This window comes from Carlito syrichta, unplaced genomic scaffold (assembly GCF_000164805.1).
Source record: "Carlito syrichta isolate Samal-C Ts95f unplaced genomic scaffold, Tarsius_syrichta-2.0.1 Scaffold309294, whole genome shotgun sequence".
In the NCBI taxonomy this organism is placed as follows: Eukaryota; Metazoa; Chordata; class Mammalia; order Primates; family Tarsiidae; genus Carlito; species Carlito syrichta.
This window is the reverse complement of record NW_007253390.1, coordinates 313,951-328,815: the sequence shown is the minus strand read 5'-3', so window position 1 is coordinate 328,815 and position 14,865 is coordinate 313,951. Positions and strand designations below refer to the sequence as shown.

The 14,865-nt window shown below is 37.6% G+C and overlaps 1 protein-coding gene across 2 annotated transcripts in view; it reads left to right on the top strand.

Annotated features, from left to right (window-relative positions):
• Nucleotides 1–14,865, top strand: part of KIF14 (kinesin family member 14) — a 65,818-nt gene that overhangs the window by 15,963 nt on the left and 34,990 nt on the right. For both annotated transcript variants that reach the window (XM_021717125.1, XM_008067107.1), the window contains 7 exons: nucleotides 1,637–1,784; nucleotides 2,029–2,092; nucleotides 3,410–3,594; nucleotides 7,920–8,022; nucleotides 9,481–9,641; nucleotides 12,349–12,496; nucleotides 12,988–13,140. In XM_021717125.1, the coding sequence (XP_021572800.1) occupies nucleotides 1,637–1,784; nucleotides 2,029–2,092; nucleotides 3,410–3,594; nucleotides 7,920–8,022; nucleotides 9,481–9,641; nucleotides 12,349–12,496; nucleotides 12,988–13,140 (962 nt within the window). The remainder of the gene's footprint in view (nucleotides 1–1,636; nucleotides 1,785–2,028; nucleotides 2,093–3,409; nucleotides 3,595–7,919; nucleotides 8,023–9,480; nucleotides 9,642–12,348; nucleotides 12,497–12,987; nucleotides 13,141–14,865) is intronic.

The following is a 14,865-nucleotide window of genomic DNA, read 5'->3' as shown; positions in this document are numbered from 1 at the left end:
AGGTGTGGTGGCTCATGCCTGTACTCTCAGCACTTTGGGAGACTGGGGCGAGAGAATTGCTTGAGCCTAGGAGTTTGAGACCAGCCTGGGCAACATAGTGAGACCTCATCTTTACAAAAAAAATTTAAAAATTGACTGGTGTAGTGGTGCATGCCTGTAGTCTCTGCTACTCATGAGGCTCAGGTGGAAGGATCAACCGAGCCCAGGAAGTTGAGGCTGCAGTTAGCCATGATCATGCCACTGCACTCTAACCTGGGAGACAAGATGAGACTCCCACTCAAAAATAAGAAAGGTGTAGGGAACAGCAAGCATAAAAAAATTTAAATATTGCATCATAGATGTATGCAGCAAAATATCAATAAAGTTATTTATTATTTTTCTCTTATGAACTTTCTCCCATTGTTATTTATTCTGCTCTTGCTTAGTTCATTGATCCAAAGGCTATTTTGGCTTGAGTTTCAAGCAAAGGCCTAGCTTCATTTGTGCTAAATATTGCTTTCTATTTATCTCTCATAATCATCCACTTAGGGTAGACTTTAATACCTGCAAGAAATCTTGATTTGTGCAGTTTTATACTTGATAATGTAGAACATCATCTTTTAATACCCCTTTGTCCTCTGTCCCTTTTTAGCAGCAGAAGGTGATAGAGACTTTAGAAATGTGAGCCAGAGAAGAATCAGTTTTCTCTATCATGGTCCATCTTTTGCCTTTTGGGTCCTTTTTTTTTTTTTTTTAACAAGTGGGACTATTTTCATTAAAAAATAAGTATTCAGCCAAGCACAATAGCTAGTACCTATAGTCTCAGCTACTCGGGAGGCTGGGGTGAGAGGATGTCTTGGGCCCCAGACTTTGAGGCTGTAGTGAGCTCTGATCATGCCATTGCACCCCAACCTGGGCAACAGAGTGAGACCTTGTCTCCAAAAATAAATATAAATATTCTAAATTCTAGCTTGAAAAATCTTTGATCTTTTTCCTACATGTGAGTGAGGTTTGCCTAGGGCAATCCCAGTTAATGTCTGTTGTTCCAATGTAATGAATGTTTGCCTGTCAAAAGTGTTCAGCTTTGGATAATATACTATGTGGCCATCCTACTTATGAAGGGGGAAATTTCTTTTAATATGAGAACAATTTTCCAGGTTAAAGCTGAGTAAAGATGTATAGGTCATGTAAATAAAATAAATCTGATTTCTCCAATATTCTGCTTCGTTTTGTAACACTGTATTTAAAACATCAAATGAGCCGGGCTCGGTGGCTCAGCCTGTAATCCCGCGCCTTGGGAGGCCGAGGTGAGTGAATTGCCTGAGCCCGCGGGTTCGAGACCCGCCTGGGCAACTTGGCGAGACCTCATATCTATAATAAAAATAAAAAAAAATTAGCCGGGCGTGGCATGGTAGTGCGCGCCTGTAGTTCCAGCTACTTGGAAGGCTGAGGTGGATGGATCACTGGAGACCAGCAGGTTGAGGCTGTGGTGGCCGGCAGCGGCCACTGCCCTCCAGTCTGGGTAACAGAGTGAGACTCCAACTCAAAAAAAAAAAAATCAAATGAAATAGGAGATTGAAGAATTATGTCTACTGTGGAAGCAGAAGGTACTGTGCATTAAATGTTATTAATCATGTGTCTTTTTATAAATCTTCAGAACTGAAGGCAGAAATTGAAAAGCTAAAAACTGCTCAGAAAAACAATCGGAATATTGACCCTGAACGATACAGGCTCTATCAGCAAGAAATAGCATCCTTAAGAATGAAACTGCATCAGCGGGAGAGAGACATGGCTGAAATGCAAAGGTAGAATAGAGTCAATACTTTAAGTGTTAAATAATGTTGCTGTGGAATCTTAGAACTGGTAGGGACCTTAAGAGGACACTGAGTCTTTTTCCCTACTTCCTAATGAGTAGAACAGCCCGCTCCCAGAATATCTTATTTTAAATATTACTAGGTAGTTCCCTAGTTTTCATGGATTATCTCTTGATTCTTAATCCCATATATCTGGGTGTTTTCAACTCTTATCATTTTGTTTGTTTTTGGAAAGAATGTGGAAAGAAAAGTTTGAACAAGCTGAAAAAAGAAAACTTCAGGAAACAAAGGAGTTACAGGTATAATTTCAACTATCTAAACTGATTTGAAAATGAAAGAAGTATGCCAACAAATATAGATTTAATTTCTAAATATTTATTGTATACTGACTCTGTACAAAGCAATCCTATAAGGAAAATTAATACAAAGGAGTGTTAAGATCAAGACTGTGATTGCTTAGAACCCATAAACTAGTTGGAAAGGTAAAATATTGAATAAGCTATCTTATGATATTTACTTTGGTTCCATAAATATTAAACGCCTATGCTGTGCTAGAAACCGTATGAAACTGGGGAGGTCAAGGTGATTAAATACAGTTCCATCCCTTAGAAAGCTTGTGATCCAGAGGGAAGTTCACAAAATGTAAATAATAGACTGAAATGCGGTGTGATTTGATTAGATTGAATGATAGGCAACTGCAATTTTTGTAGGTAAAAAATGGTTGAACACTGGCAGTTTTGCATGGTTTGACCAATTGCAAGAAAATGTATTTCAAATGATTGGTGATGGGGAGCACTATAAGAATTCAGGAGGAGGAGGGAAAGTTCCTTGGGGATTAGGTACAATTTGAGTTGGGCTTTGCAGCGTGGATAAGATTTTAATAGGTAGAGAAAAGGAAGAGAGCATTCTAGGAAGGGAAAATCGTGTGAGAGTAAATGTAGAAAAGTTTAAGGAGTCCTCGGGAGAGGTCTGTAGATCAGTTTTATTGGAACAAGCAGTTTAAATGAAGTCAAAGGAAAGTAATTGGAAAGATAGGTTATGATCAGTTTTTTAAGGTCTTGATTTCTAGGCCTAGGAAATTGAGGTTTATCTTGTATGAAGTGAGAAGCCATTGAAAGTGTTTGACCAGGAAGTTAACATTTTGAGAGTACCCTTTCAAGAGAATTAATCTGGTATAGGACGTAAAATGGATTGAAAGCAGAAGTTATTGACAGGATAATCAGGAGGCTGCAGCAGTAGTATTGGTGTGAGCTGATAGGGACCTGAGCTAAGGTGATGGCCATGAAGATGCAACAGAAGGAATTGATCAATTCTAAAGACAATCAGTCATTAAGAATAGACACAATCTGGTGGTGATGGATTGATATATAAGTGGACTGAGGATGGTGAAGGCCAAGAAGAATCAACATAACTCTAAGTGCCTAAAAGTGTGATGGTAACAGTCACAGGGAAATCATGAAGGAGAGATTCTTAGAAAGGAGACAGACTAAGAAATCTTTTAATTTATTGAGACTTCACATAGAATGATTCTAATGTTTAATAGAAACCATTTGTTTTAGGTGAATTTAACAATTTCATGCTGTGGTTAAGATTAATTTTTTTCTGACTTCTACCAGAAAGCAGGAATTACATTTCAAATGGACAACCATTTGCCAAACCTTGTTAATCTCAGTGAAGATCCACAACTATCAGAGATGCTACTATATATGATAAAGGAAGGAACAACTACACTTGGAAAGTATAAACCAAACTCAAGACATGATATTCAGTTATCTGGGGTGCTGATTGCCGATGATCATTGGTATGTTATTTCTCCAAAAAAAAAACAAAAAACAAAACACGTGTTCACTTTTCAGTGGGCTTCCATATCTTGATAACATATGATTTCCTTCATCTGAGGTATTTATTTATACTGGCTCTCTGGTATAATTCTTCAAATCCATCTTTTAGTCAGGAAAAGCTTACATCTTTGTAAAAACAATAGGTCAATTACTCTCAATATACAATGTAGTGCTCTCTATATTTTTGTTTTGGTGTACTTAATCTGTTGATTTAGTGATAATTTCTTTCCTTGGAATTATAGTGATAGGCATGAAAGTAAACTTCTATCCATCTTACATGGCAGCATTTTTGGTTGGCTTGACCCCTTTAAAGATTTTGTTTTATATGAATTCTGCTCACATGAGTGCAGTGACACTTGTATATTTTGTTGGGATGATTATGTATGTAAACTTTTTTGGTTTTGCATTGTGTTTTTGTTTGTTTTATTTTATTTATTTATTTTATTTTTTTGAGTTGGAATCTCACTCTGTCGCCCAGACTGGAGTGCAGTGGCTGCTCCTGGCCACCGCAGCCTCGACCTGCTGGGCTCTGGCGATTCTTCCACCTCAGCCTTCCAAGTAGCTGGAACTATAGGCGTGCACTACCACGCCCAGATAATTTTTTGATTTATTGTAGAGATGAGGTCTCACCAAGTTGCCCAGGCAGGTCTTGAACCCTCAGGCTCAGGCAGTCCATTCACCTCAGCCTTCCAAAGCGCGGGATTACAGGTTGAGCCACTGAGCCTGGCTTTACATTGTGTTTTAAAGATTTATCCATGCCGATCCTGTTCATAGGTAATTTCAAGTTATTTTCCAAAATGATTATACTCCCACTGGCATTATTCCACATCCTTGTTAACTCTTAGTACTGTCAGATTTTAATTTCCGACAATCTGGTGAACAAAATAGCATCTCATTATGAATTAATTTTGCATTCCTTTGATTAATGTTGAGGCCGGACATCTTTTCATTGGTCATTTTTATTTATTCTTCTATGGCTTTGCCTGTTCGTATTTTTGATCTATTTTTCAATTGGATTGTTTGTTTTTTTCTTAATAATTTGTAGGAATTCTTTATATATTCTGGTTGCCAATCTTTTGTGAGTTTGTTGTGTTACAGATATTTTTTTTCTAATGTATGGCTCATCTTTTTACTCTCTGGGGTGCCTTTTAAATTTTATTATAGTACCTGATATCAATCTTTTATTTTTTGTCAATTTTTGTGTCTTTTTTAAGAAAGAATGTTCTACATTGAAGCCATAGCAATGTTCTCCTAAATTTTCTTCTAGGGATTTTGGAATTTTGCTTTTAATAGCTTATTGCTTTTTTTGTGATCTGCAGTTCTCCTACAAAATAATATCTAAAAATATGAGACTCTGAACAAAGATCTTTCCAGGCTTTTATTTTGTGTTTTTTCTTAGCTGTTAAATTGATGAGGTTCCCTGAATTGTACCCCACATCTTTAAAATAAAAATTAAGAAGAAAACAATAAATTGATAAAGTTATGACATAGATTCTAATATTAGTAATCTTTGGACCTTTCCAAAGGTCAAGAAGTAAAAGATGTTAGAAAGCAAAGGGGTGAGCACTTTTGATTTTTAACTTATTCTCCATGTCCTGTGCTTTTCCTCTGCTGTGATTTTAAAATTTTTGCTTCATAAGACATTTGTTGAGCTGTGATTCCCCATTCTGGCTGTCATAAGAATTGCTGTGGAAGCTTTAAAAAGCAAAACAAGATGTCCCACAGAGATTCTGATTTAACGAGCTTGAGGTGGAACCCAGGTGTTGATATTTTTAAAAACTCCCCAGTATTGAGAAACAAGTTTAGAAGTAGGTGTATTAAATAATAGGATTTTACTGAGTTTTGGTAGTCTAATAATACTCTTTAGTTTGTTGTTCTTCAATTTGTATTGAGGTGAGATTTGAAGCCACAGTCATATTGTGCTCTTTTGGACATTGATGCTGTCTTGTAAAAGTTTAGAAGCTGTAGCTATGGGTTGTTACCTAAGTTGATATATTTTGAGGAAACATACTAATGTTATATACTTGGTTGACTTTGAAAGGTTCTGTTGTAGCATGAGGAACACGTTTAAATAAACCCAAGAATCTAAACTTAAAAAAAAGTGTGAGACTGTTTCTTCTCTTTAATACCTCATAGTCTTAATTACTTGAGCTTTGTAATGAATCTTTATTTCTGGTAGGGCATATCCTCTTGTTCTTTAGATCCTTTTGCTCTTCTATTGATTTTTTTTTACAAAAAAATACGGTATTATTTACATTAGTGGCAAAAATACAGAACAAACTCCCAAAGAGTTAAGAGCTTAGTAGGGGACTAGGAAGTCCCTGCTTGCCTCGAACTCTGTACTTCTCCTTTTAGTGCATTCATCTATGTTTGTCTTAATCACTAGGCCATGAATTTCATGAGAGTTGCTTTCATGTCTGTCTTTACTGCTGACACATATCTGGCTCTCGGGGTCTCAATGACTAAAAGAATTTCAGATCGGGTGAGGTGGCTCATGCCTGTGATCCTAGCACTTTGGGAGGATAAGGTGAGAGGATTGCCTAAGCCCAGGAGTTTGAGACCAGCCTGGGCAGCATGGCAAGACCCCATCTTTACAACGAATCAAAACTTAGCCAGCCATAGTGGTGGGTGCAGGTAGTCCCAGCCAATCGGAAGGCTGAGGTGAAAGGACTACTTGAGCCTAGCCGTCCAAGGCTTTGATAGCCGTGATCATGCCACTGCACTCAAGCCTGGGCAACAGAGTGAGACTCCAACTCAAAAACAAAATTTAAAAAAGAATTCCAGTACCGATTAATGTATAGTAGGTGTTAGATGAGTACTGGATACTTAGTTCTTGAAAGTAAAGAAGAGGAAGAGTTCACTTCTAACTTGAACACTACAAAAAAGCTGCCTAGAGGACTCTAGAACTAAAGTTGGACCTTGAGGAATGATGGAGATAAGGGAGGGGATGTCCTATGTTAAAGGAATAATTCAGAGGAAGGAAGCTGATATTAAGGCAAGTTTAAGGTATGAATATGGTTAATTGAGTATGAGGTAAGAAAAGGTGGCAGATGAGGGGGAGGTTGGAAGCTAGACTGTGGTGGGTCAGAATGGTTGGCCATGGAATTTTGACAGCAAAGTAGATAGAACTAGGAGAGGGAAGGGATCAGAGCAAGTAGACATTTGTAAACCTTCACCTGGCTGAGACACTAACCTGGTGGAGGGGTGTACTACCTCAGGATGAACTATTTTTCCAGTTACTTTTCTCTAGATACTTTAATCCAACAACTGTTATCTAATTATAGATCTTGAAACCTAATTAATAGCTAGAGGTCTTTGGTTAGGACTCAGCTTTTGTGGCAGTTTTCTCTTTCTATTCAGTTAATCCAGAAATGATTTGGACTTTGGAGTTTCTTTCCCTATTCTCTGAATAAAAAGACTCAAATGAATATGTAGCATTTATAGCTGATTTTCCACAGTATTATCTTATAGCCAGGGTCCAATTAATTAGATGACTGAGGAGTATGCTTTTATCTCCATGCTTTTCATTCTCTGTAGTACCCTAATTTTTTTTTTTGAGTTGGAGTCTCACTCTATCACCCAGGCTGGAGGGCAGTGGTATGCTCATGGCCACCCCAGTATCGACCTGCTGGGCTCAGGTGTTCCTTCCTCCTCAGCCTTCCAAGTAGCCGGAACTACAGGTGAGTGCTACGACACCTGGCTAATTTTTTGATTTATTGTAGAGATGAGGTCTTGCCAAGTTGCCCAGACTGTTCTTGAACCCATGGGCTCAGGCAATCCCCTCACTTCAGCCTCCCAAAGTGCTGGGATTACAGGCGTGAGCCACTGCACCTGGCTAGTATCCTATTCTTCATTAGGGAAAAAATGTTTGTTCTTTTCATTATTAAAGCTCATGTATAAAACCAGAAGCTTAGAAAAATAAAAAATAAACAATTAAAACTGTTTTCATCCACAGGAAACCATTGTCAATATTTTAATGCTTTTTCCTTTGAGTTTTTTCTGGGTTTTTTGGGGGGGTAGTATTTGTTTTGTCAAGAAATTATAATAAAAATTCATCCAATGACAATTTTCCCCCACTGGTGGATAGAAATGCTAGAGAAGACAGGCTTTTTTCACCAACTCCAAAATCTAGTTGGAGAAAAATAAAATAGTTTTCAGTAATTATTATATATTGATATGAAACTTAACACTAAAGGAATAGCACAAGCAGAATTATCCCATATTGCCTTTTTCTTACTTTTTAGTGTGTTCTGTAATTACAACATTATGCTTCTTATTTTAACAGCACTATCAAAAATTTTGGTGGGACAGTGAGTATTATCCCAGTTGGAGATGCAAAGACATATATAAATGGAAAACATATTCTGGAACCCACGGTATTACACCATGTAAGTGGATGGATGCTACAATATAAGAAACTGTTTGACTTTGGGCAAGTCATTTAATTTCTTTGAGTCCTAGTTTTCTTCTCTGTAGGATAAGGGTGTCGAACATTTTCATTTCACAGGACTTTTTCATTTCAAAATTGTTTTCCTATCAATTGTCTTCCTTTGTGCAAAGACAAAAGCTATATTACTTCAAAAGTTATATTACTATGAATCAGTACCTGAAGAGCTGACCACTGACAACATTGTTATTTGTCCTATAAAGAGATGGGCTAGGCAGGGCACAGTGGCTCACACTTATAATCCCAGCACTCTGGGAGGCCAAGGTGAGAGGATTGCCTGAGTCCATGGGTTTGCAAACAACCTGGGCAACTTGGTGAGACCGATCTCTACAATAAATCAAAAAATTAGCTGGGCATGGTGGCGCATGCCTGCACATTCAGCTACTTGGAATGCTGAGACTGGAAGGATCACCTGAGCCCAGCAGGTCAAGTCTGTGGTGACTGTGAGTGTGCCACTGCACTCCAGCCTCAGTGACAGAGTGAGTCTCCACAACTCAAAAAAAAAAAAAAAAAAAAAGAGATGGGCTTCGGATTCAGACTAGACAGGGTTGAAATCCTAGCTCTGCCATTTGCTATGTGACCTCTTACAAGTTGTTTAACTTGAATAATATCACCCAAGCCAGGATACTTTTGACAGTATTGTTAGTAATTACTTCAGGACAACAGATATAAAGCAGTATGTTTTAGGAAAATCCAGACATATTGTCCCTCTCTACATATCCTACCTTTCAAGGACTGGAGAGATTAAATGAGATAATTTGTGTATGGTTCTTAGAATAGTATCTGCAAATAGTAAGCTCTCAATGAATGTCTATTGTTATTATTAAGCTCTGTGCTCTTTAGTTTCCTTCTCCTAAAACTGGGATCATAATATGTATCTCATTGAGTTGCTATGAGACACAGATGAGATAACATACAGTTATGTGTTGCATAATGATATTTTCGTTAACACGGGACCACATATATGACAGTGGGCTCATAAGATTATAGTTCTATATTTTTACTGTATTTTTTTTACATTTAGATATGTTTAGATATATAAGTACTACTGTGTTATAGGTAGCCTAGGAGCAATAGGCTATACTAGCCCAGGTGTGTAATGGGCTATACTATCTAGGCTTGTGAAAGTACACACTATGGTGTTCACACAACAATGAAATCGTGAACTAATGCATTTCCCAGAATGTATTTCCATCATTAAGTAACGTACAATCATATAAAAAAAGGAATTAACACAGTGTTTGGCATGTAGAAAGTATTTAATAAATGTTAGTTGCTATGGTTTTTATTTTTATCATTAGTAATACTAGACTTTTTGAATTGTTGAACATAATGAATTTTCTCATGTAATTTTTTATTTGAACTCACCTCAAGTAGTAAACTTTTTTGTGTGCTTTAGGGTGATCGGATAATTCTTGGTGGAGATCATTATTTTAGATTTAATCATCCAGTAGAAGTCCAGAAAGGGAAAGGACCATCCAGTAAAGATACTCTTATAATTGAGGGTCCAAAAGACTTTGAATTTGCAAAGAATGAGTTGCTCTTGGCACAGAAATCACAGTAAGTATTATACAAAATAGTAAGTGTGTGAGACAGGTCTGCATTGTGCTAGTCTCTAGTAATTAACTTGTTGGGTGACATAATTTTTTCTCTTGGTACATTCATTTGTGCAGCAAACACTTATTGAGCTTCTATTATGTGTCTTTCACTATACCAGGTGCTGGAAATATAAAGAATAATAATTAAAATTTAGCTGGAGGAATATATCATCTCATGAGGCTGAGAGATAGATAGTTGTGACAGTGCTATGACATAGTGCTCTGACAGTCTTCCACTGTGTAGTATAGAAGCTCAGGGGTGACACCTGGCCCCAACTACTTTTCTTGCACAGATTTCTAGAGGATGAGAAGAAATTCCCAAGAGCAGAGTCCCAAAAGACTATTAGAATTTAGCCAAGGGAAGGCTAGGGTGTGCACTTTTGTTTTTTTCTTCTTTTGCCCTGGTTTTAGTTCATGCAGTACTGTAAGAATTCTTAAGGAATATCTTTGTAAGCTAAATGGCAAAGTATATAAAAATAAAATGCTAAAAGGTTTGGACTTTATCTTAAAGGATAAAGGAACCATTAAAGAATTTTAAGCAGACATGAAACACTCATCAGAAATCACATTTTTAGCAAAATCACTATGACCCAAATCTGGAGAATGGCTTAGAGGTAGAACAAGGTTACAACTCACAAATGCAGTCAAGAGACTATAGAGGTAAGATAAATATAGTGTGGCTAAGTGGGAGAGGAATATAGAGGAGATGAGAGCAACAAGCCCTGATGACTAAGAGGAAGGATCAAGAGTGACTGGTATAAGCTGGATTAACTATGCTTTGTCATCTTGTAAAATGCCTGAGCCTGCCTTTACCCTATTATACTTTTTTTGTTGTAGTGCAATATATCATATAAAATTAACCATTTTAACCATTTTTAATGGCACAGTTCAATGGCATTAAGTACTTTCACATTGTGCATCTCTAGAATTTTTTCATCATCCCAAATGGAAGCCCTGTATTTATTAAACAATAACTTGCCATTCTCCTCTCTCCCGATCCCTGGTAACCACTAGCTTTCTTTTGACAGTCTTCTTATTTTTTTTTTTCCGGTAAAATTAGGATTGGAAATTTCTATATAGCACAGTTGCTAAAACACTAATTTTATTAAGAAAGGATTTTTTAATTTTCTGTAATCACTGATGATTTTTCTCTTATTTATGGAAAAGTGACAATGCTAATTTCATGTTTTGACTTATCAAAACATAAAATTACTATAAATGGTTGAAAATATATGTTCTACTTCATCAGCTCTTGTATCATGAAATCTTAGAGAAATTTCAATATTTTCCTAATATATGACCTAAATAAATTATTTGTATGTGAAATATATATATTATTCTAACTATTGTTAATTTAATATTAAATGACTTTATTTTGTGTTTATTGTTTATTAACCATAATATTTACTGCAATGTTTACCATGACATAATATTTTTTATTTTTATTTTATATTTTTTCAGTCAGTATTACTCTGTTGCCCAGGTTGGAGTGCAGTGACATAATCACAGCTATTGCAGGCTCGACCTGCTGGGCTCAGGCAACCTTTTTGCCTCAGCCTTCCAGGTAGCTGGAATTATAGTCATGTGCCACTAGGCCCAGCTACTTTTTTTAAAGAATTTATTTATTGTAGAGACGAGATCTTGCCAAATTGCCCAGGCTTATCTCAAACCCTTGAACTCAGGAAGTCTTCTCACCTTAACCTCCCAAAGTGCTGGGATTACAGGCATGAGCCACTGCAGCTGGCTTATATTTTTACATAATTTATTTTCCCTAAGTATTAGAAAAATATTTTTATTTAAATATCAGGCATCTGCAATAATAACTAAATTAGAAATAAGCAAAATTTCATCCTGTTATTTTTTTGTGTGTTAACAATTCTAAGCCAGGCGTAATGGCCCATGCCTGTAATCCTAGCACTTTGGGAGGTGGAGGCAAGAGAGTTGCCTGAGCCTAGGGGTTCAGGAACAGCCTAAGCAACTTGGCGAGACAGTCTCTGTAATAAATCAAAAAGTTAGCTATGTGTGATGGCACACACCTATAGTTCCAGCTGCTTGGAAGGCTGAGGTAGAAGAATCGCCTGAGCCCAGCAAGTCAAGGCTACGGTCACCCTGAGCATGCCACTGGGCAACAGAGTGAGACTCCAACTAAAAAAAAAAAAATTCTAGAGCCAATGAAAATTTTAAGAACACTGTTGATAGAATAACAGAAATTAAGTGGGCGTGGTGGCTCATCCCTGTAATCCCAGCACTTTGGAAGGCAGAGGTGAAAGAATTGCCTGAGCCTAGGGATTTGAGACCAGTCTTGGCAACATGGTGAGACCTTGTCTCTACAATAAAGTAAAAAATTAGCTGAGTGTAATGGCACTCACCTGTAGTTTCAGCTACTTGATGAAGTGGAAGGGTCACCTGAACCCAGCAGGTTAAGGCTGCAGTGGCCATGAGAGTGCCACTGCACTCCAGCCTGGGTGACAGAGTAAGGCTCTGACTCAAAAAAAAAAAAAAAAAAAAAAAAAAATGTCAGAAATTAAATTTTAAGATTTAAATTTTTGCTTAACAGAAAGCCATTCATTTTTTTTCTTTTGCTCCCCCCACCCATCCATATGATTAAGAACTGTTATGTTATATAAAGAATTAACATGTACTCTAGAAAATGTCTTGTTACGTTGTAGACTTGAAGCAGAAATAAAAGAGGCGCAGTTGAGAGCAAAGGAAGAAATGATGCAAGGAATCCAGATTGCAAAAGAGATGGCTCAGCAAGAGCTTTCTTCTCAAAAAGCTGCATATGAAAGCAAAATAAGAGCACTGGAAGTAGAGCTGGTAAAAGGCGGAATTGTTTTTTTTGTTTCTGACATGTTCCTCAAGTTGGTGTGTTAGCTGTTAAATTGACTAACTGGAACTCAGGGTGTATCAGAGATTAGAGAATCAAAATCACAGTGGGTCTTGGCTCTCCTTAATTTTACTTCAGGAAATACGTTGGTAGTAGACAATGGTTTCTGGAAGAAGAAAAATAGATAGAAGCTTCTGTCCTCAAGCCATTCTCAAGCCGCTTGACGTAGCTCTCTCCATAGTTTACTGGCAATCTCGCATTCCCAGGAACCCATTTTAAAAGCGAGTTCCCTAAAAAGTTTGACTAGTGATATTTATTTTGTTAGATGAGTTAACCTGAATGAGGTAGAAAAGCTACAGGGCAACTTTTCTATTAGTAATGTTTTGTACACTGTTTAAAGAAAAGCACTTTTATAATTTTTTGCTACTGTATATAAAAAAAATTCTTTGTTTTTGCATGAGTTATTTATTATTCTTTAAAGAAAGAAGAGTCTCAGAGGAAGAAAATGCAAGAAATAAATAACCAAAAGGCTAATCACAAAATTGAGGAATTAGAAAAGGCAAAGCACCATCTTGAACAGGAAATATATATCAACAAAAAGCGATTAGAAATGGAGACTTTGACTACAAAGCAGGTAATTTCATTTTATAACCAGTTTGCTCTATTCTGAGGAAGAGGTGAATTTTTTTTTAAGAAGTTACTTATGTAATCTTGACAGAAGAGTGCCAAATCTAGGCCTGTAGAAGAGAACGACACTTTTTTCCTGGAAATTTATATCCTGGTAATCCTCACAGGTCTGCTCACACATCACACAGAAATTTTGAAAGAGACAGAGCTTTTATTTTATTTGTAGCTAGTTCCATTCCAGTTTTCTCTTTTTATGCATCCACAACCATCCAGACATTAGTCATGCCACATAATGTAAATAAGTGAAATAGTGCTAGGACACAGTGTGTAGAAAGAAAAAAGGCGCAGCTCTTACAATGGGTCACATCCTGATGTCAGAATGAAACAATCTGTCCATCAAGCAGGCTATTTCCTGAGAGAATTCACAGCAGGGCATTTGTTACCTTAGTCTATGAGCTCAGACTTCTACTTTTGTCATCTCATTGAGGACAGAGACATCTTTCATGAGTCAACTCACCCTAGCCAATTTCTCAATACTGAAGGATAAAACCAGATTGTTAATACCTTCTGCCAGCTTACTGTCAACATTTTTACCATTCTTCCTCTTAATATTAGTGAGTCTCAAAACGTCCCCAGACCAGCAGCACCAGCATCACTTGTTAACCGCATCACTGTTGGAAATGCAAATCCTTAGGCCCTACTCCTTACTACCAAATCAGAAACTCTGGGGGTGGGGCCCAGAATCCCCAGCTCTGCAAGGGATTCTGATGAATATTAAAGTTTGAGGCTGGGCTCGGCTCAACCTGTAATCCCGCACCTTTGGGAGGCTGAGGTGAGTGGATTGCCTGAGCCCGCGGGTTCGAGACCCACCTGGGCAACTTGGCGAGACCTCATCTCTACAATAAAAAAATCAAAATGAGCCGGGTGTGGTAGCGCGTGCCTGTAGTTCCAGCTACTTGAAAGGCTGAGGCGGAAGGATCGCCGGAGCCCAGCAGGTTGAGGCTGCAGTGGCTGGGAGCGGCCACTGCACTCCAGTCTGGGTGACAGAGTGAGACTCCAACTCAAAAAAATAAAAAATAAAGTTTGAGAGCCACTGTTTTGATTCCTTATATCCTAAAGTTTGACTCTCATGGCAATTTTATTTTTCATTTTACAAGTGTGTGGGCTGGGGAGATTGCAGAGAAGTGGAGGTGGAAGAAAATACTCCTGGTAAGCACAAAATACTGGTACTATAATATAGTGCTAATACATCTACTAGTCAACTCTAAGTGGCTAGTGAGCCACCACCTCAGAGAGTGTTAGAAGAAAAAGAACAGTTTAAATCTTGAAAAACATTTATTATTAGTAGGCTATTAAAAGGTTTATTAGTTCCAAATTCGTTTTCTTGTATCTTTTATTTTTTATTTGTTTTGAGTCAGGGTCTCATTCTATCACCTAGGCTGGAGTGCAGTGGCATGATCATGGCTTACCACTTCCTCAAATTCCTGGGCTCAGGCAATCCTTCTGCCTCAGCCTCCTGAGGGGCTGGGACTACAAGTACATGCCACCTATTTTTTGTAGAGATGGGAGTCTCACCATGTTGCCCAGGGTGGTCTTGAACGTCTAGGCTCTAGCAATCCTCCCACTTCAACCTCCCAAAGTACTGGGATTACAGGTGTGAGCCACTGTGTTTGGCCTCTTGTTCTTTTAAATTTAGCTTCTTTAGTCAATATTCTTGAATGTAGCCTTTTTT